Below are 23,585 nucleotides of genomic sequence, written 5' to 3'. Positions count from 1 at the left end.
AAAAAAATCTAAATATCATATAGCAACACAGATACAATTAAATGGCAAATAATAAAAGCATGTTAGTAAACCTTTACTGGAAGGACTTAAAATAAACACACAACAGTAAATTACGTACACTATGTACTTCTAATTCACTTTGTAAAATCGACAGACCATATTGTGTCCGCTGCTTAACCATTTATGTGTACAATTATGCATTTGTCTTTTGTTTGTACTTTCAGAGCACAGTATGGCTCAGTATAGAGTCCAGAATAATGCTCTTTGTTGACATTTTTAGAAGCCTATGGCTATCATGTTTTTTTGATTGGGTGAAACTGTCCATCGGGTCCATGTACCCGTATAGTCTGAGTACTCGTGTCATGGCATGTCAATCAGACCAAATGTTTTTGTACAGTTTGAGCACATATACGACTGCCGATCCTATTATGCAGTGTAACTAGTTGTTTGATTATGATTTCTAAAAAGTGTGCCTGGCATAACAGAAACCAAACAATAAAGTATCAGTCTAATTTTAATCCAGCCATTTGTGATAGGTAATTTAAAACAGTTTGATCTGGTGGCGCAGCATTTAGTGTTTACAGTGCAAATCTTTCGGGACCTCAAATTTGAGGATAGAAAATGTGGATGGATGTTATTTACTTCACTGCACATAAATTAATTAAATGGATTTATATAAAACACAAGACAATTATCAGGTTTGGCTGTGTTTTTGGTAAGTTTCATGAGGGTACCTCTATGGACTTAAGACTCAATAAAAAATTTTGACCAATGAAATTTTCAGTTTGTAAAAGAGTAACACACTGTAAAGCATTACATTTTGTAATATTTAACTCTATAGCATATTTACTTTTTTTTGTAAGTATTGGTTAGTTCAACTGAGTTACTTTTAAAAGTAACATTCCACAAAACTGTTAGCGCCTGAGTTTCTCTTATAAATGTAGTGATTCGGCTATGAACTACCTAGCCTGTGGTGATACAAGGTCAATGTACAAATGAGGATTGCCAGCAGAAGTGATGGCAGAGTATGAGTACCCGGCATTAACCAAACAGGGATGAGAGAGGTGGAGGGCGACAGTGAATTTGAAACAGGTGTGTAATAACATGATCGAGTGTTGTTTCATCAAAAAGTTGATGAGAGAGAAGCAGAATGGTAAGCTTTTTATTTATTTGTTGATTTTTTTTATTTGTTTATTTTTGATCAGAGAAAAGGTCGAAAGTGATATTTTGCAGAAGCAGATGGGGTAAGAGACTCTGTTTCATCCACCGTGTTATTGTGGTCTTTCTAATAAGAACTAGCACTAGCCAGTGCAGCTTGGTAAAAGCATTCCCAGTGGCCAGAACAGTGGGGAAGATTGTGCATAGTTCAATATGCTGTTTCTTTACAATCAGTACTGCCCCGCACCACTCCCTGCTTCTTTCCCTTTTTGAACCTCACACCCAAATAAACTGTTACTTTCTTTTATTGCAAAATTTGTCTTGCATGTTTCCACTAACTGAGAAGTCACCACAATAGTTTGTTATACTTTGATTTTGCCTTTATGTAAAATATCTTCTATGTTAGCTCCACAGATGTCTAATAAGCATCAATTATGAATCAAGTATCTGTTTATTTGCAATATTTATAAACTTTCCTGATTTCTGTGAACTTTCCTTGACAGCAACTTGTAAATATAATGTTTTTTTTTAAACTTTGGTTATATTTTTGAATACAAACGCACATGTTTATTTGATATTTGGAATAAAGTCTTCACACATTATACACTGCACCTCATTATTAGTACAACATGGAAAAAATTTCTGCTTTAGGTATGTGTTCAGCATTTCTTGCCCCACATTTCCTTTCATCCTGCACTAACCCAGAGCTTTGTAGACACAGAACATACATGAAATGCATGTACAGTAATCCCTCCTCCATCGCGGGGGTTGCGTTCCAGAGCCACCCGCGAAATAAGAAAATCCGCGAAGTAGAAACCATATGTTTATGTGGTTATTTTTATATTGTCATGCTTGGGTCACAGATTTGCGCAGAAACACAGGAGGTTGTAGAGAGACAGGAACGTTATTCAAACACTGCAAACAAACATTTGTCTCTTTTTCAAAAGTTTAAACTGTGCTCCATGACAAGACAGAGATGACAGTTCTGTCTCACAATTAAAAGAATGCAAACATATCTTCCTCTTCAAAGGAGTGTGCGTCAGGAGCAGTGACTGTCATAAAGACAGAGAAAGCAAACAAATCAATAGGGCTGTTTGGCTTTTAAGTATGCGAAGCACCGCCGGTACAAAGCTGTTGAAGGCGGCAGCTCACACCCCCTCCATCAGGAGGGGGGTTGTACATTTATGTGAACAATAGCTGATGCACAAATTCCACCATAGTCACCAGACACTGCTCTCCAGACTTGGAGTTTATGACAATTAAATGCAGACCCATATACCTCCCCCTTGAATTCAATGCTATACTGCTAACTGCTGTGTATATAGCACCAGATGCTAATGCTAACTCGGCTCTGGGGCTTTTGCATGACACCATCAGCAGTAAACAGAGCAAGTATCCTGAGGCTGTTCACATCATTTCATGCAGATCTGAAAGCAGTTCTCCCCAAATTCCATCAACACATAAAGTGTGCAACCAGGGGAGTAAAAACACTGGACAAGTTGTACACAAACATCAGACAGGCCTATAGGGCTAAACCCCTAGCACACCTTGGCCAGTCTGATCATACGTCCTTGCTTCTAATCCCTGCATATACTCCCCTCAGGAAACAAGCTCCCACTATGACCAGGACTGTTACCATATGGCCCAAGGAGGCCTCCCAACAGTTGCAGGACTGCTTCCAGAGGACCAGTTGGGAGGTTTTCAATCACCAAGACTTGGAGAACCACACTACAGCAGTCCTGGATTACATCAGGCTCTGCACAGACAACATCACCAGGGACAGACGCATCAGGATTTATCCTAACAGGAAGCCCTGGATGACGAGAGATGTCCAGAGTCTACTGAAAGCTAGGAATACTGCTTTCAGGTCTGGGGATGGGGCTCTTTACAGTGTAGCCAGAGCAAACCTGAAGAGAGGCATCTGAGAGGCCAAGGCAGCATACAGAAGGAGGATAGAGGACCATCTGAGGAGTAACAACACTAGGCAGGTGTGGTAGGATGTCCAGCACATCACCGGCTACAAATCCAGCAACTCCTCAGCCGCTGAGGGAGACGCTTCTCTGGCAGAGGAGCTGAATGTCGTCTTTGCCCGCTTTGAGGCGACACCAACAGCAGCCTGTTCACAACAGCAATATACTCACAGTGGAAGAGTGTGAGGTGAGGCGGGTGATGAGGAAGGTGAACCCGAGGAAGGCTGCAGGACCCGGCGTTGTGGCTGGACAGGTGCTCAAAGACTGTGCAGATCAACTGGCCGGAATCTTCACTAGGATTTTCAACCAGTCCCTGTCCCAGGCCACTGTACCATCCTGCCTCAAGTCCTCAATCATTGTTCCACTGCCGAAAAAATCCATCACGAACAGTCTGAATGATTTCCGCCCAGTGGCACTCACATCTGTCATCATGAAGTGCTTTGAGAAACTGGTGCGGAGTCATATCATCGCCTGCCTGCCAGCATACCTGGACCCATTTCAATTTGCTTACAAAGCAAAGAGATCCACGGAGGATGCTATGGCCACAGCCCTTCATGCTGCCCTGACCCACCTGGAGCAGCAGTGGAGTTACGCCAGACTGCTCTTTGTAGACTTCAGCTCGGCATTTAACACCATCCTCCCACAACGACTGGTGTCCAAAATGGCAGATCTGGGACTTCCATCACTCACCTGCAGTTGGATACTGGACTTCCTCTCTGGTCACTCCCAAAGGGTCAGACTGGGTCTCCACACATCCACTGCTCTCAGACTCAACACCGGGACACCACAGGGTTGTGTGCTCAGCCCGCTTCTCTACACCCTCTACACATATGACTGTGTCCCCACTCACCATAGCCACAAGATTATAAAGTTCGCGGATGACACGACGGTGGTCGGACTCATCTCGGGCAAGGAGGGTGAGCTGGCATACAGGGACGAGGTGGAGCGGCTGTCAGAGTGGTGCACAGTCAATAACCTGCTCCTCAACACCAAAAAATGATGGAGCTTGTTATTGACTTTAGAAAAAACAAAACTGACATCCAGCCACTCATTATTGGTGGGGCTTGTGTGGAGAGGGTCCCGGTGTTCAGGTTTCTGGGTATTGAGCTGGAGGATGAGCTGACCTGGAGCGCCAATACCATGGAGCTGCTGAAGAAGGTGCAGCAGAGACTGTATTTTCTGAGATTTCTCAGAAAGAACCATCTCCCCAAAAATCTGCTCCTTGCTATTTATCACTGTTCCATCGAGAGTGTGCTCACGTACGGACTGTGTGTGTGGTACGGCAGCTGCATTTCCTCAGAAAAGAAAGCGCTCCACAGGGTCGTCAGGACAGCAGAGAGAACAATTGGTTGTATACCCTTCCCACTCTGGAACAAATCTACACCTCCCAATGCCGCAAAAAAGCAATAGACATTTCACAGGATTCATCACATCCCGGTCATTGCCTCTTTCAGCTTTTGCCATTGGGCAAGAGATACAGAGCAATGAAAACCAGGACAAACTTCCTTAAAAACAGCTTTTATCCAAAAGCAATCATGATCCTGAACTCAGAATAAAACTGCTCCATATCATTCTCCCAATGTGCAATATAGACCTTAAGTCAACAAGTGCAATTTGTATAATTTGTAAAGTACTTTTATTACTATTCGGTTTATTATTTTCTTTCTTCTTGTCTTTTTAACTCTTATTCCTCACACTGAGTCGACTGCACCTTCAATTTCGTTGTTCCTTTGTAAAAGTGACAATGACAATAAAGATCTATATCTATCTGTCCATCTATCTATTTGCAATTCCTGTTTGGATATCTCCAAATACTTTTTGTTTACCTCTTACTCCAGGGTATGTACTTCTTGTTCAACCATGAACTATCGTGGGTGGGACATGAGGTATGTATTGTGCTGATTGATTGACCACAAGCACTGGAGCCATCTCACAAACCTGTTAGTTTGGATCTTTGAGAGTTGTGGGTGAAGATGGAGTGCTGTACTTTGCACCACACTCCATGAAGTCACGATTGCTTTGAAAGCAGAAGGGTGGGAGGAGCCCCCATGAACTCCCAAGTGCACCTCACTTTGCACTGCGTTACTGATCTTTGCATGTCACATATTTTGTGTACATTTCCTGTTGTGTGGTGAGTATGCAACAGACAAGCTCAGCCAGGAACCGCAAGTGGCCTAGGGCCATCATAGTACAGGAACTCCTTGGTTCCTGAAAACAAAGTTCCTGCAGTTGGAAAGTTCCTAAAGTCTACAGTCTTTTCTCTGATAAAATGAGAGAGGTGTGCAAATTTTGGCGGATATTGGTACCAAGTTGTGGATTTTTATACCAAGCATATATTTATTTATTTGGGATGGGAGAACAAAATTGATTAATTTACAAATTACAGTTTGTTGGTCATTCTGAAGGGAGAAGCATGGTCAGAATTGGAGGATCCTAGCTTTGGAAAACATAGGACCACTCCCCTCCATCTGCCAAGAAAAAATGCATCTTGTGCACTAGAAGTTTTACTTGGTAGCCCTTTTGAACATGTCAGTGAGACACCTACCAAGGCGTCCTTAGAAAAAGCAGAGGATGAGATGAAAAGGTATAAAATTGCTATAACTCTTTCTTTTTCTAGACACCCTTTGGAGTGGTGGAAAAGACATCAATCAAGAGTTCCCTCTCTTGACCCAACTAGCGAAGTGGTACTTGTTTATATCAGGGACAAGTGTGTCTGCTGAGTGTGTGTTCTCCACAGTAGGAGATATTATAGCTTCCCAAAGAAGCACACTGACCCTAGAGCATGTCAACCAGCTATTGTTTTTACAAATAGAATCTCCTCATTTTGCAACACTGTTTCATATGGAGCGTTTTTTTTTCACCTTTTTCCTTACTAAGTATGGTTTAGTTTACAATATTTACTGAAAATTTTATATTCTACTGCCTTTCATTTATTGTTAAGGATTTCAGAGGATTTCTCATTTCTGCACAATGTTATATTTCACTCTAAATTTATTTTTATTTGTTCATATGTAATGCATGCTGCTCCAAAAGTATACATGTTTGTACTGTCAGTATGAAATTTCTCAGTTTCATGCATTTCTGTTGTTATGTATACAGTTCTGAAGTTTACTTATTGACTCAATAACAAACTTTTTTTTTAATAATTTATATAATTGTAATTTATATAATAATACTATTACACACATTCACTTAAAAATGTCAAGTTGAAGAGAAGTACTCTCTTTAATAAATCGGCAATAAATCATAGTATTGAATTGCAATATATAGAAAATCGCAATACTTTAAAAATCGCAATATATATTGAATTGGCAGGCAAAAATCATCGTAATATTGAATTGAGAGATCTCTGCTGATTTCCACCCTTAATATATATTTCTTGTATTAGGAATTTGTTAGTTTTTGCATACCCCTTGGAGTCAGAGCGCAGGGTCAGCCATTGTACAGCGCCCCTGGAGCAATTGAAGGTTAAGGGCCTTGCTCAAGGGCCCAGCAGAGTAGGATCTCTTTTGGAAGTGACGGGGATTTGAACCGGCAACCTTCGGGCTACCAGCGCAGATCCTTAGCCTCAGAGCTTTTATTCACCAAGAATGTCAAAGGCTGAGAATCTGCATACTTTAATGTAGGTTTCTGGCAAGAAATCATACAAAGTATCAGGATGTGATAACCATTGACAACTTGAAGGTAAAAAGACGATAATCTCTTTAACCTAAAATACAATATGGCAGGAGGCAAAGCTAAGACTAAAGCAGTGCCAGTTGTAAAAAGGGAACTTCGGGGTTCTTGTGCAGGAATATACAAAAACTGGCTAATAACAATATTAACACAGGCTGCTGTAGCAGTACAACGAGAGTGCAAGTAGAGTTCCCTATTGTATTTAGCTCTCTAATATTGTATTTAGCTCTCTAACAGGCATATGCCTTGAAAGCCATATTGTAAATCGATTCTAAATATTAACAATGTACTTCATTTTAGCATATGTTTTTCTTTACATGGAAAATCACAATATTTACTGAAATTTTACTTTGTTGGTATAAAGTAAGGCTCTGAGTGTTGAGAGTATGTGTGAAAGTGTATCTTCAAGAAATAAAAGTAAATTATTATATATTGTGGTATAGCAGTCAAATTTTACACAGAAAAGTACAATATTACTGTTTTAAATTAACTGAACAAATGGCTTGTTTTAAGGAATCAAATCAAGGTACAAAAATGAGTCTAAGCACAGTTTCAAATAGTCATGTGTCTTTTGTGACTTTAGTAGCCAGTTTCAGTTTCTTGGACAAAAAAACCTTGATTATGAAGTTTTATTCTTTTACTAAATATCTCAAAAACTTGATCTTGTTTATTTATAGAGTCCTTAACATTTAGGATATATAAATACTTGTGATATGAATTTATAAATCAGTACTTTGCTACAAACATTTCATTGTAGATCTATAAACTGTTTTGAGCACTAATCTTACCTTCTGCTCTTTCCTTTAATGTGATTACTAAATCTATGCAGAGATGTTAATCTCTACTAAATCTATGCAGAGATGTTAATCTCTGTTGTTAATTACTGATAAAGTTTCATTATTACTTTACCATAGATTTTATCTTATTTTTATTTTTCAATATTCATTTAAATAGACTCACTGACACTAATTGATGATATTTTTTTTAAACCTCATCCTTTTCAGGTTTAACATTTCATTCGGCCATATTTACATGAGAAAACATGAAATTCATTAAAACAGACAAGAACAAATCACTTGAGTACAATAGGTTAAGTGTTAAGAAAACTACTTGGATAATTACTTCAAACAGTCAACAGGTAGCTAAACCGACATATCATACATACTGTGTAAAGGTGCTGTTTATCCCTAAAACTTTTCTATCCCTGTTTGTTGTTTTTTTTTTGTTTTTTGTTAAAAAGTTGTTTGACACTACAGAGAGGAATTTTAGGGTGATACTGAGTGGATCTTTAAAATGGCTACCCTCCCTGCTGTACTGTAGCAAAGTGCTACGTGTAGTAGACAGATGATTTCCAGTTTCATCATCTTCACTATGTATCATAGTCTTATTGAGTAATTCACATTAGCTACAATAACTTTGGCTTCTTAAATTTTGATTTTTCAGCTTGTTAAAACTGGCAGTGGGGCTGAAATAACAAGACTGGGTCAAACTGCGATAAAATCATTTTTGTAATTATAGTCTAATTTAGGTTATCTACGTATTCTAACTTTCCCCTTTGTATTAATAAAGTTTATCTAGTATAATATGAGATCCTCTACATTTATATTCAGTCTCTTTGACTGCTTATTTTCCCAGAAGAGTGAAAGATGAACATTCCAATTCCTGCCTTCTAAAATTAAAATTATTTTTTTAAGTCTTTTTGAGATTCAGAGAAAGAGTTACTATTGTACCTCCTTACAAAACATTCCACTTGATTATAATCAAACAAAAATCATTGTTGTCTCAGGATCCAGGTTATATATAGTGTAAATAGTAAAGGAGACAGAGCATATTGTGGTGAAGCCCCAGTATTTGAATGAGTGACCTTTGAAAAGTGTTTGCATTCTTATTATCAGTAAATAATTTAATTTTAAATGCTGAATCCATAATGTAGTATGTGGATTAACATTCATATTGTTAAATTTCTATTACTATGTAAGGCCAGATAATCTGGAACTCTGTGAAGATAAATCAAGTAATTGTGGTGCTCCATCCCCGACCCCTCTAAATTTATATACCTTTGCTTATTGCCTATTAGTTTTGACTTGGTGCATAGGTTTCTTTGGCTAAGATGTCACCCATCCCAGTAATAATTCTGGTATTATTACAAAGCATTTTCTTTTCATTTTGTACACTTAAAATGTTTGGTTTCAGATATTACATCCTCAGTGAACACTCTTTTGTAACTTTTGTTTCACTACTAGCTCACTTCCTTACTCTCCTTAATCATAAAATCCCTCTCTATCCTGTACATAAGTCTAAATAATATGCTCTGCATTACTTTAAATTTGAAAAAAAAAAAGTGTGCTTAATGGGAAGCAACTCAAGACATTCTTCAGTGTGATGACACACATTATTAACTCCATCTTCAAGTAGCACACTTTAAGCTAATGATTGCTTACAATTATGGTGTGTACATTTTATAGTTGCTTTATTTTGCACATATTCTTCACTTATTTTGATTCAGAAAATTGACTTAGGATTTATGGGTTTTATTAAAAAAATAAGTAAAATATTTGAGCAACTGTACATGGTCAGAAAGTCTGCCTTACATACTTTAACTGCCTTTCTGAATTGTAGTTCAGTCATCTGATCATTCCCTTTCTACAAAATGTAGGTGTTACATGCTACAGGGTGAGCCAAAAAGAAGTACCGTATTTCAAACGTTTATTCTACAAAAATGCTACAAGATAAAATAAATTGCATTATGACACAAGAAAGAGTAAACCAAATAGATTTTTTTCACTGTGTTTTAAAAATGATGTCTTCAAGGTGGTGGCCATCATTAGTGATGCACTCTTCGAGATGATTTCTGAATGCTTACATGACCATTTCAAGGGAAATAAAGGCGATTTCATGGCGAATAGCATCCTTGAGTGCTTCAAGGTTTTGAGGTCAGTGTGTGTATACCTTCGACTTGAGATAGCCCCACAAGAAAAAATCTCATGGAGTGAGATCAGGTGAATATGAAGGCCACCCATCATTGCCACGCAGGGAGATCAGCTTCTCCGGAAACATCTCCCACAAAACTTGCATGGATCTCTGCGCTGTTTGAGCTGTTGCTCCATCCTGTTGTAGCCAGGCATCCACCACATCCATTTGTTCCAGTTGGGGCCGCAAAAACTTCTCTAGCATTTCAATGTAACATTCTGAAGTGACGGTGACCATTGCTTCCACCTCCTCAAAAAAGTAAGGGCCTACAATGTCAAATTGTGCAACAGCGCACCAAACTGAAACACACTAACTGTGCAGGGGTCTCTGAAGTTCACGAGGGTTGGTTTCAGCCCAGTAGCAAAAGTTTTGCATATTTACGGAACCATTCAAATAGAAATGTGCCTTGTTGCTGCACATGACAATGGTGTCTTGATGAATGGTTTGCAGAATGTTTGCGCCTAACTCTACAGCTCTCCCAGTCTCTCTCAGTGAGTTCCTGCACTACCATCTTTTTGTAAGGATGGAAATTAAGGTCCTCATGCAAAATCCTCCTCAAAGACATGTTGGAAATGCCTAAGGCAGAAGCATATTTGCACACTGAACGTTTAGGAGACTGCAAAATTGATGCCCTTACAGCTTGGCTGTTTTCAGGTGTTCATGCAGTCCAAGGACAGCCTGGAGATTTTCTGTTCAATGTCGTACCCATCTGTCTAAATTTAGCCATCTACTGAAGAATTGTTTTCTGATTTTGGACATCGCCGTTAGGAGGAAAGGCACATTGCTGACTGAAAGCTACAAGGGATTGTCTATCAAACCTACTCGGTTGCCTCTATTTCATGCAATGACCTTGAGAAATGTGGTACTTCATTTTGGCTCACCCTGTACCTCAGGAATGGTATTTAATCTTAGCTTATTCCTTGTTGTTGTATCTGTTGTTGCAATTTATTTTCAACAAGGGTTGGTTGTTGCTAGAATGCCTAAATCTGCCCAGAAGCAGACAAAGATAATGGTTGTCTTTTCTTCTGACCCCTCCCCAATACCTCTCATTCTAGACTCTTGTAGAATATGCAGATCGGTGGAAGATATCAGAGGATCCTCTTCCCCTCGTTGAAGTGTACATGATTGCCATTCTAAGCTTTGCTGAAGCTCGGCATCATCTTACATCTGAGTGTGAAAGTGTAGGTCTCGTTTTGGAACGTTTGGTACTGTAAGTATTTTAAGTTTTTATTAATTTTATATTTCATTTTTGAGGTGATGAGGAAATGAGACACAAGACACACCCAATGTTAAAATTCTTTAAAAATATTTTTTTTAAAGGTAATCTTTCTTATATTTATTTAGAGCTCAACCCCACCAACCCATTCAATAGTAGTGCATTTGCACTTAGTGGAATTCAGATAAAATGTTTGTAAATCAGAAAAGTTAGTTTTAACTATGACATGTTTATTGTCCTTGGAGAAATTATGATGGCTTTGTATTCCCACTGTTGCAACTACTAATGTACTGTGTACTCTTAGTAGCAAAAAAAAAGAGAAAAACTAAACCTGAACTGGGCAACAGTGGCAAAATTATTTGTCTTGACCTTATCCAATTTTAGCTTCTATTAGGGTAGAATAGGATTATTAGATCCAAATGTGATTCTCCTGTGTAAATTTGTCTATTGTTAATTTTTTTACATTATGTCATTCCATTTATCCTCACTGGAATTAGCTTTGTTCTAATAAGATTATATTTCTGAATTTTCCCTTAAGATGTGAAGTGCTCAAAAATGGTACTGTATATATGGTAAAGAAACCAGAAGAATAAACTAACATAAACAAGCAAGCATTAGGGATGCTCCAATTAGTTTTTTTAGGGCCAATAACAATCACTGATTTTATGTTACTTAATTGGCTGATTATGATTTTTTTTTCTTTATCCCTTTAAAAAAACTACATAACCAGACAGGTAGAAACCTTATATTAAAGTATTAACTTTGATATTTTTGTATTTAAACTATAGACCATAGGTGTTACCTGTTCATTTTTTTATTAACAAAATAATATTCTGTGGCCTTATTGCTCAGTGATCATAAAATACTAAAATAAAATTTTCTTAAAATACTTTCAGTACATATTTTATTAGTAAAGTATGTATTTGCCCATAATACATAAATGAGATAAAATAAAATGCTTCTAATAATTGCAAGCTGTGATACTATTCAGTTTCTTCTGTAATGTACTTATCAGAAACAAAGCTTAATTAAAAAAAAAGTACTTTTCACAATTTAACAAAAAATATACAGTACACCCCCAAAATTTGAGGGGGTTACGTTCCTAGAGCACCCACGAATTGTGAAAAACTGCGACTTTTGGATGTGGTTAAAAAATGCCTTTTAAATGCCTATTTTTATAGTTTAAACCCTAAATACAGTATGCCCCTAAAGCACTTTAATTTCGTTGCAAACTCAGCTTAATACATTAATACATTACCTAAAAACAGAATGTAAAGGTAAACCCATATACTGTACAGTAGTGTACTGCTATGTCTCCTGCGGTGCTAGAATGTAAAATACCGATGTTACCGCTATACGTACTGTAATTCATGCAAGTGTATTTTCTTTGGAACGCGCTGTCGTTTTCTTTGTTATAAGTAGAGTAAATACATAATACTTTTCATTTAATTAAAATACAGTAAAATGTACGGTTACTCACCAATGATGAATGATATTGATGATGATGATGAAGTAGCTGTGCAGTACGATGCAGAGGATTTAAAAGTCATCAGGTGGCGCCTCTTCAGACGCTTCAGGAGGAGTTGTATCTTTGGACGGGTCTTCTTCTGGTGGGGTTTCGTGCTGGCTTTTCTTTATAGGTTTCAGGAGCATTGTGATGGGAAGTTGCTACATTGCCTCCTCTAGCAAACTGCTGGTACAATTTCCGTGCTTTCTCACGGATGATGTTACCATCCAAGGGGATGTTCTTCTTCCTGCAGTCGGTGATCCACAATGCCAAGGCAGATTCCATCCTGACAATATTTTTATTCCTTACTGTCGTTATCTTTTTGGCACTATCACAGAAACTTACAGATACGGTACTCCAGATCGCTGGTTCGTTCTTCTTTATGTAATGTGCGGTGCTTTCATTAATGCCATAGTGGCGCGCTACTGCAGCATAACTTTTTAGTTCCCAGAGCAAATCCAGTAATTTAACCTTATCCTGGAGTGTTTTAAACTTCTTCTGGCGCTTAGGCTCAGTGCCAGAAGCCTAAGAAGGTGCAGGGCGTTTCAGCGACATCTTGTGCATTTAAGAATAGCAAAATGAATACAATAACAAAATGGAAAACATGAGGACACTCAGCTGGAGACGCGTCACAAGGCAGCAGTCAATCAGCAGCATGGAGAAATGAATAACGCTCTCGGATTGGCTACTTTCACCATCCCAAACCGCGTTCCCCTCAGGGGTTGTTTCCTGTTCTTTCTACAGCACAGTATTGCCATGAAAAAAAGCATAAAAAATTGCGGAGGATATTTGCGCTTTTTGCTAACAAATAGTTAGATTCTAAGGAAAAATCTGCAAACGAGTGAGTCTGCGAACCCTGAACCGTGACTTCGCGGGGGTCTACTGTATATAAATATTCTTACACATTGATTCAATTAATTGATATTGGAAGTTGAAGACTGCTTAAGTGTAAATATACATGCCTTTTCAGGTTTTAATTGTCTTTAATCATTAATTACACTACAGCTTTTTTATCTGTATTTGTAATTGAGTGTACATTTTTAACTTAATCTGAACAGATACCAGCAGAAACATTTTCTTTTATCAGGGAGCAGCATAAACAGTCTGTGTTCAGTAGCAACTCTTTGATTCAGCAATAATACGAAAAAGGTTTGCTTTTCCCATTCACTTGGGTATCTCTCCACATGCCATTTTAGAAGCAGTTTGCTATTTGCTACTCATGCACGCGCAGGGAATCAAGGTCAAATCAACAAAGTTAACTTTCCTTCTAGCAAAGCTAGTCATATTTTTTTTGGTTTTCCACAGGAAGCCGTTGAAGCAATCAAGACAGAGCACACCCTCATTTAAAGGTGCACCTGTCTTGATTGCTCCCCCAACTCCACACAATTGCATGAGCAGGCGCACCCACAAAGATGAAGCCAGTGACTTATTTATTTGTTTATTTAAAACCAATCGCCAAGTACTAAGCCATTGACCCTCTATATCACAGTCCATCACAGGCTTTGGTTAAGAGCTGCCTACACTAAAATAGTTTTCCTTCACTTACTATTGCTACCGTCTGTTTCCTTAAGAGGCATTAGCTCTCTGGAAATGTGTTCTTTTGAATTGCGGCATTTTAATTAACCTGAATTTAAATAATTATAAAAAAAAAGGTATTATCCCCACCCCTCATGCAATATGACGGTTACAAGATTATACGAGAAGCATAAAGGATAATCTAGCTCTTTATTGACGGGTTCACGCGGTATTACAAACGGGAAGCTTATGACAGACGTATCAAGCATGTGGGTATCTTGATCTACTCAGTCTTGCCATCTTTCGTTTGCCACGGTGAAAGGATTTTAAGCGGACGGAAGACATAATCTTCCGCCCGGCCTCGGACGGAAGACATAATCTTCCGCCCGGCAGCTTCAAAGTGTTGGCCGTAGTTCCATCCTTATATTCAGGTTGCTCCACGTGCAGGCTCCTTCTCTTGGATCCAAACAAGGACAGGAAAGGACTCAAACCCCACCTTCAAAAATACAGGAATAGCACAATGCCTACATACAGTTCTCATTCTCCCAACAGTTTAGTTAGTTTGTTAAATGTTGAATAACAAAGGGCTCTGAGAAGAGCTCACAGAACTCTCATTCTTTACCTATATCATTCATTATCTTGTTTGTTATTCAATAAGATTGATTGTTTTCTAGAAACACACCCTAGTGTGTATGTTTTAGAATTTTTCTTGAAAGTCTCAGAAGTGACTAGCATAAGAAGTTGTCATTAGGAACACGCTGATCCCACTTTTGTCTCCCAAAACCGATTCCAGTACCTTAACTTGGGGTATAGGCCAGTGATACATTCAGATCTGATACCAGTGCTCATTTATCGTATTCAGTTTAAAATCTGTATAATTGACAGTGGAAAATGGACTAAGAATTTTTTTGTGTGTAAAGCAATATGGGGCTGTATCTACACATCACTTTTATAAACTATTAAAAAATAAATATGCAAGGAAATAACTAGGAGTTATGTATACTACTGGATAATAGCACAAAATAGTTATTGTAATCCTTTCAGTTCAGCAATAAGTTATAAAATAACATTAAACAAAAGCAGAAATTACAATTGTATCGAATGCAACTACATTCAGAGTGCAGTCATTTTAGTGTGAAAACAAACTGGTAAAATAAATAGGCTAAAAATTACCGTTAGTACTACAAGAATTCTTTTTCCTTTTAAACACAGCCTCGTTTTTGACTGTTTTGTGCTACTTAAGTGCATCTGGTTACAGGGTTTTCAGTTTTCATGTTCCATATAGCACTGTAAATGCTGGACATTTTTTTTAGTTTGTCAAACACTGCACTTTGAGTTGTACATGTTGGGAATATACTTCTAAACATCATAAAAGTAACACCGAATGTGTTAGAAATAACTAAAAGGTTATCAAGCACCACAATTAATATGTTGTGCTGTTTTGAAGTAGTGAAAAAAATAAGATTCTTTTATAAACTTTTACCGTTGGTGCATAAACTTAGGTTCATCGCTCTTTAGTCAGCTCTCTTGTTCTGTATGTTTTTAGTGCCTTGTTCTCTGTATATCTGTTACATGCAGTGACCACAAGCAACTGCAAATAGATAGTGATTGTTAAAAAGAGAATGCACCTTGTGCTTCAGAGGTCATCAGTGACTTTGAAGCTCTCTTCTCGGTGGGAGTAAACACATGTCCTGAAGCATGTGAAATCTTGAGACAAGCCTGACTCAGGAGAAAATGTTTCAACTCCATCTATAAGCTTGTTTAATAAATGAAGCCATAGCCTTCCTGACTTTAGGGGTTAGTGAACTCAACTCAAGGGCAGCAGAAAATTCACTGCCATTTTTAGGACTCCTTAGGCATCTTCTTTATCTCTTTCAAAATAAGGCGGTTGGTAAAATTTAATGATTTCAGGGAGGATGAGTTATGGTTAGGCATATACATGCCATGATACCTGTCCACAACAGGCTTATAATACAGCTGGAAAACAAAATTGGTAAAAGCTTAATCAGAAATCGGATGGCATTTCCATTTTCAGCATTTTCTTTAATTCCCAAGATTCAACCCTGTATCTGCTCTATCAATTTCAGCATATGGAGATTAGTGTGCATTTATTCAAAAGCAAAACTATTTTTTACTGGATAATAATTGCTTGAGCTATGCAACAAAGCAAATCTTACTTATCAAGTGACAACTTAGCCACTTTGTACTCTTTCCCGACATGCTCTGGCTCGACTTTGTAGCCGGCATTATGACAAGCCATGAGGACAACAGAGAGTCGTAGGAAAGCATGCAACGTGATATTTTAATAGAAAAATACTGATCTTGAAGTGCAACAGTAAATAAAGGATTGTTTAGTCACACACAGCTGAATATGTGTGGCTAAGCTTTGAAATGTTATCATATTTAGATTGGTTAAGTTTGGCAAATACCGAGTTCATTAGAAAGGTTAGTACATCAGATTGGTACATCCCTAGTTGCCTTTGTTTAGAATGTTGATTACCAGAATATGTCTTTTAAACTGCTGTTTTTTTGCTCTAATTTGTTGCTTTTGTTGATAATGACAGAATTTTATTTTCTGCCATGACTTGTGAAATATAATTTCTAACTGTCTGTCTATATTCATACACAGAAAACTGCCTTCCATAATGTTTGGGACAAAAACACAGTTTCCTTGATTTACCCCCCTTCTCCACAGTTTAAAGTTACAAATCAAAAAATACACATCAGAAAAGATTTGTGTGTGTACAAAAAGTGTTGTATTTTCTACATGGTGTGACTAAATGTATGCAAATACCCTTAAAATTTGCACTTCAATCATGTCTGAATTGTCTGATTTGTAATTTTAAACTGTGGAACAGAGGGGTAAATCAAGGAAAAATATGAATCCCAAATGAAGGGCACTGTGTGTGTATATGCAGTGTGGCATACTGTCTGTACCAGTGTTGATTTCACAAAATGATGATGATTTTTAGTTTTAATTGTATTTAATGGTAGTTTACAATCTTTTTACTTGTGTGTGAATCATACGTATATTAGTAAAATATTGACATTTCAGCTACCTGACCTTGGAAAAATAATACAGCTGCATTAAAGTAGATAGGCCAGATTTTTAAATAATAACAACGATGATAACAATAATCTGACTTTGCTATTTATATGTGACGCAAACTCAGCAGCTTACAACGTGCTCTTGCTGTTGAGTGTGCACGCATGCTTGCAAAAAAAATGTGTTTTGATTAGTAACAGGATGCGGAGAAATACATGCTGTTGGCAAAGGAAGACAGTTTGTATATTTGAGACACTGACCAAATTAATGTAATATAAAAACTATGCAAGTGAAACATTGATGCAAAGGGTGGCAACACAAGAAACTCTGCTGCTTAGCTTTTGCGTCCAGGGGGCCTGTACTGATAATCCACCAAGACCTCATGCCTACGTCTTCAGAATTCATTATCATTATATTGGTAGACTAAACCCCTGCAAAGGTCAACCTCCAGTCCATGCCAACCTTTGCATTATAGACCCTGATGAAGCCATAAAGCAGAGACTTACCATACCAAAAAGTACAGGTATCTCTCCTGATTTACTTTAAACTCTTAATGATTTAATTGATCCTAACAATACTTACTCTCAGTTGTGTTTATAAATGTATCAAGTTGAAGAAGATGAATAAAAAAAGAACACAAATACCAGGTAGAGACTTCCAAGAAGTTATAAGGTACTTAATAGCCAATTTCACACAAGACCTTATAATGTGACATTATAATGTCCCAACATCAGATGATAGCTACCTTTTTTATTACAAACAAAGGTCAGCCTTCCACTCGGTGGAACATGGTTGGAGTCCAGGTATGTACGCAATATCAACAACTCCTTATCTTTATCATCGATTACAGCCTCAACCGATATCTGCCCATGCCATGATGCCTACATTTTCAAAATTCATATTCAAGTTCATTATAATGGTGGGCAACACCCCTTTCAATTACCTTTTATTTGAGAACCACAGGTCTATAAATTCCACTCATTTTTCTAATGAAATCTCTCCTGTTGTTCTGAATGAAGTGGCATACTAATCTTAATTATTGTTATAGTATACAAGATGAACAAAAGTTTATTTGTCTTGTTTGTTGCTTTCCATTGATTCCTTATCATTCCTATCCTCTAAGCAATTTTCTTCCTTTTCACTGCAAAATCTGAAGGATTGTTTCTTATTATATATGGTGCATTTTTTCTTTCTATAATTTTATTTTCAGGAGCTGTGTTGAACTTTTGCTTTCATTGCCTGAACAAATACCAAAACCTTTGTGGAGTAAGTTCCAGACTGTGATAAAAGTAAGTCTAAAAATCCTTTTTCAGCATGTCAACTATTAACCTATTTTATAGTAATTTTGAAATTTAGGTATTGGTAACATCATAGTGACTGAAGGCGTCTTGCCAAATATAATTTAGTTTATGGTACTGCTGGTGTGAACCACCAGGGAGCATACAGCCATCCAAACCCTGACACAGACAGGCTGAGACACAAGTTTGCCACACAGCACACAGTTTATTTACATGTGGGTACGCTTGCTTCACTCCCCACAGCAACACAATAGCCACAGTACAGCAAAGTAAGCACAGTCCCTTCTCTTTGCCAGTCTGTTCCTTTACCCCTGTCCTTCCGTCTCCACACCTCTTCAGAAAGCTTCATCAACCTCCTCCCGACTCTGGCTCCCCGAAAGGAGTGAGGTGGCTCTTTTTATTCTACTCCTGGGAATGCTTCAGGTCGCTCATTAGTATTACCTGGAATCACTCCCATGTGTGGTGGAAGTCCATTATAGGATTCTGCAGCTCCCATTGGCGGCCCCCACGGAACCCAACAGAGCTGTACCAAACTCTATTAAAGTCCCAGCATGCCCTGCCATAGCCACCCAAGAGGGCTGCCCTCTAGTGTCCTAGGGGAGGTAGTGCCTCAGAAATGCTCTCTCCCTGGTCCTACCATCCTGCTGGCATAACAGCTGGGTAATGGTCAAGGCTGCCAGTCACACTGGTTTTAAGGTGCATTCAACACATGCTTGTGGCATTGACTACATATAATTATTACTATTTTTTTTAACAAAATTTAGTGACAAATATCATGTATGTATTTGTTTGGGAAAGATCCATCAGTTTCTCATCAGTAAAGAACCTTATGTATGTCTGGCTAAATGTTATTGCTTAAATAATCAAAATAAAATGGGAAAGCACTTAAAATAATTCAATTGTGCTTTTAAATAACACTTGATCTTTAAGTAACCAATAATACCACAACATAAATTTTAATTTTAATTTAGGGTTGTGGATGGCTGGAGCCTATTCCTGTTTTTAACCCAGTTCTTCCCTGAACTGCGCTGGAAAGGGCGCTAATCTATTAGAGTCAGTTGTGGACACACACACTAGTATAGTGCTTGTTTGAAATTGGCATTTCATCAAACATATATATCCTTAGAAAAGTTTTGCATACTAGGGGTGGGGAGAGAGGAACAGAGTACCTAGAGGAAAAGCAGTACACATAGTATGCACTAACTCCTTGCAAAAGGTTAGAGCCTAAAATCCACGATCTAAAAGGCAGCATTAATACTCTTGCCACCATGCCACCTTTAACCATAATAGTTAAGTGGAACATTAACTGTATTATTTTTAGGAAAAATAATTAAACAAAAAAATAAAGGCATTAAAGGGTGTATCTCCACTGATCACACCCTTTTCACTATAATTTGTAGATGGGAGCAGTAGCATTAAGTCAGTTTGGACTGGGCACTGTCAGTTTAACATTCTTGAATCCACGTCTTCTTTTCAGAAATGTTTAAAATTAGCAAAATAGTGAGAGAGTCTCCTCTGCACAGCCTTCTTTTGCAACAATATTAATAATATGAATATCCAAATATTTTCTGTTGAAGTCAGTGCTGTGACTCATTTTCAAATATTAATATTTTTATTTTAAACCATTCCACAGCAACTGAGAGAGGGTGCACAGTATAATTATTATTATTATTATTTTTTTTAATTAATATTTCAAGATAACGGAATACTTTTCTCATGGTCTTGAGAAAAAGAAACTTAGCCTGTTCCTAACGATTTTGGTAACACATGATAACATCTATGATAACTGATGAAAACTTGTGTGATACATACACAAATGTAAGCCTATTTGCATCATGGGTTTCTGCAAGCGCTGTGTGTAATCATGTTGGATGATTTGTTGCATGTTGACTTAGTGTTGCTTTGTGTTAAACTGCAGCTGCTAACATTGGCACATTTTCAGTAACAAGATCTGATTATTTTTGAGTACCATCCTCAAAATGATGTTTCACCTCAGATGATATGGCATGAGAAGCTATCAATGTCAAAAGACATTTGCCAAATGTAATTTGGTCCTCTTCTTTATAGTCTTCTTCATCCTCTTTGCATAATACCCTCTGGACCCAAACATGATTTGCGCTTCATACAAAAGATGTCTTGTAACCTACAATCCTGTCATCATTCACTATTCAGTAAGCTAAATATTAAAGTACATGTATATGTTTATCTTTGGGGAATATTTTATTTACTTGATCTTGAGAAAATCATTCCATTACATTGAAAAAAATGGTTAAAAAAAAAAAATACTGCAATTATATTCCACACCCTCGCTTGGCTTCCTTTCCATTCACAGGTTTATTTGGCTAGATGCTTCAGATCATTGCTGTGTTTAAAGTGAATGTTTCTTTCCATCTGATTCTTGACAGAGAGCAGTAGATTTGTATCAAAAGGTTTGCTTATGTGGAGCTAGTCATAAGGTGCGTTCAAATATAATGCACGAAGCACCTATTGCAATAGCCCCTGTCTTCTCTTCTGTCTATTCGCCTGAAACAACTCAAAAGTGGACCAGTCTTATTGAAATGTGGCACACTTATTCTTCAAAGAAATTTGTCGAGACTATTCAATTATCGTTGAGATATCTCGGAACAGATCGCTCTATGCAAAGTTTTGAAATTTCAAACTCTCCCATTGAAAAGCATAACTAACAGAGAACCAAAAAATTACTTCTCTGGAAATAAATGCATGGGGAAAGCAACTATGTAAGCATATCTAATCCTGAATTTATTGAACATTATTATCTGCAGATTATTATTGTATAGCACCAACACTATTGAGTTGCATCTAAATGGTGTTTGAACCAATTAATAACACAGGAAAGGTGTATCTGTCTTGACTGATATAAACATAGAATGGGTTTAGCAATGACAGGATATACACGAACAGTCACAGCAAACACCTGATCTTCTTGACCACCATGTTCAAAATAGCTACTGATCAATTCTAAGCATTTTATTTAAAATATACGTGTGCCTTACACAAAACTCCAAGGGTGAGAGATTTTATACACATGTATAAGTTATGCTTTTTGAGTTTTTATCTGTGTGCAACACCCCACAACAATTACATAGGGGTGTCATACTGAAGAGATGGAGCCCCATGGCATGATGCTCTCACCGCTGTGCTTGATAGCAGATGCTGCGTTCTTTGTAATGTCTTTGTGCTAAATGTGTCTTTTGGGATTAAAGTATTCATCAGAACATAAGACATTTTCTATCATGGTTTTGGTAGATTAAATTTGTCTTCTTGCAAAATTTATAGAAGTTTGACTACATTTTCTTCTTGAGAAATGGCATTCTTTCTGTCACCTAATCCACTCTTCAGACTTTATTTGCTGAAAAGGGCCATTTATTACAGTAAGTTATTGTTCCATTAAGGTTTCCTTTGGAATCTTGATAGCTTCCTTTTCCTAGTCATAATTTTGGAGAGATGACATAATCTTTGAAGTTGTTTGTGGTACCATATTTCTTCTACTATATATTTCTTCCACTATATAACAATAGTCTTAAGTTTTCCAAGATAAACTCCGTGCCTTTGAAATTCTTTTATAGACACCGCCAGCCAATCTATGCCTTTCATCAGAGCTTTGACTGTTTCTTGTGGAACATGGTTCTCAATATTGAGCAACCAATTTACCTTCATAGAAATCCCACAAGAACGATTTTATTTGAGGTTAATGGAAAACACTTAAGTTGATTTTAAATCAGTGTTAAATGCAGTTAGGATATGCCTGTTTATATATTTTTAAAGGTTGGAATACTGTACAGTCCAAGGTTTAGCAAGTTAGAAGGCTTTTTATGCCTTGCCCATTAAGCATGCAATGTCTAGTATGCTTAATGGGTAAAATCACCTGCTGCTCCGTTGACTACATTATTAAAAAAACAGCAATGTGTTAAATATTTTTTTATATTCCATCTGGGTTGGTAAACTTCTTTTTATATATTTTTTTTTATAACTCTTGGAAAAAATATCTTTTCATATTGTATTTTCTAGCAGCCTCATAAATATATTTTATACTTTGCATGTAGTATTACTATGGATATTACAGAACACTTTTATAGGTTAGGTTAGTCATATTTTGTAATAATGTAAGTATCTTGGATGATTTCTGTTCATACTTTTTCTTTAGAGTACATTTCATTATTAATTTACATTGTATTTTAATCCTTGTTTTAGACATCTCACAGTCAACTTCTGGAAAATGGAAACACTGAACTGCATATGCTTTCAGTCATTGTACAAGAGGAGGGAGTCTGGTCACATCCAGTGCTGCACAATATTCTTTCAAAGGAAACTATTGAAACTGAAAAAGGTATTTAATATGTAGAAGCCCAGCTCTGTTTGTAAGTTGTTAATGCTGCAAAATCAGTATCTAAGTAACCAGAAAGCAGGTGTTAGTTTCAGGTAAGGCACAGGTAAAAAAACATTGCCTTATTTCAGCAAAATATGCATATATTCAGCCACTGTTCATCCTTTTGTTTTATTTTAAATTAAAATTGTATAAAATAGCTAAAGTGCATGCAAAGAACTTTCTGAGGTTTGTCTGGTTGGTATGCTCGTAGACAACTAACAGTTTTGCCTTGAATAAGGTCAGGTGGTACCAACTCTTGTTTTGTCAAGTGCAGATGCATGCTATGCAGATTCAGTTATTTATTGGTGGAGCAGATACTGTGTGTGTGTGTGTGTGTGTGTGTGTGTGTGTGTGTGTGTGTGTGTGTGTGTGTGTGTGTGTGTGTGTGTGTGTGTGTGTATATATATATATATAATACAGCTATGTAGCTGATTTGTCCTTTACTAGATATTGTGGTTAAGGTGTAGTGAGCTTATAAGTATAGACATGAAATTAATGGAACAGATACTCGATTTATTTAAAACAAGCTCATTAACTTCCAGTTCATTATTAGGTAGCTAAAGGTGGGTCTCTGTAGTATAGCTTTATATCTCAGTGTGTGAAAAGGGACTGAATAAAAAAGTGTTTTTGCTACATATAAATAGTAGCAATGTTTACCTTTTCTTTTTAGTAATCTGCTATACATTCTCAATTTTGTGTTATTCTATATATAATAATGTTTTGTATAGTCTTTATATGAATGTTTTTGGTAAGAACTGTAACCAAGTGCTGGGCGATAAAAATGAAATAAATATTTGTTGGTATGTAAATATCAAGTGGTTGGTCATTTTGATAACGATTTAG

General features: G+C 37.2%; 1 protein-coding gene across 15 annotated transcripts in view; it reads left to right on the top strand.

Moving 5' to 3' along the window:
* Positions 1–23,585, top strand: part of znf292b (zinc finger protein 292b) — a 109,566-nt gene that overhangs the window by 47,097 nt on the left and 38,884 nt on the right. For all 15 annotated transcript variants that reach the window (XM_051925263.1, XM_051925273.1, XM_051925271.1 and 12 more), the window contains exons 2-4: positions 10,829–10,983; positions 18,268–18,346; positions 22,568–22,703. In XM_051925263.1, coding sequence (XP_051781223.1) covers positions 10,829–10,983; positions 18,268–18,346; positions 22,568–22,703 — 370 coding nt within the window. The remainder of the gene's footprint in view (positions 1–10,828; positions 10,984–18,267; positions 18,347–22,567; positions 22,704–23,585) is intronic.

Source organism: Erpetoichthys calabaricus, chromosome 3 (genome assembly GCF_900747795.2).
Source record: "Erpetoichthys calabaricus chromosome 3, fErpCal1.3, whole genome shotgun sequence".
NCBI lineage: Eukaryota > Metazoa > Chordata > Cladistia > Polypteriformes > Polypteridae > Erpetoichthys > Erpetoichthys calabaricus.
Note: the sequence above shows the minus strand (reverse complement) of the source record. Positions and strands in the feature narration are given on the sequence as shown.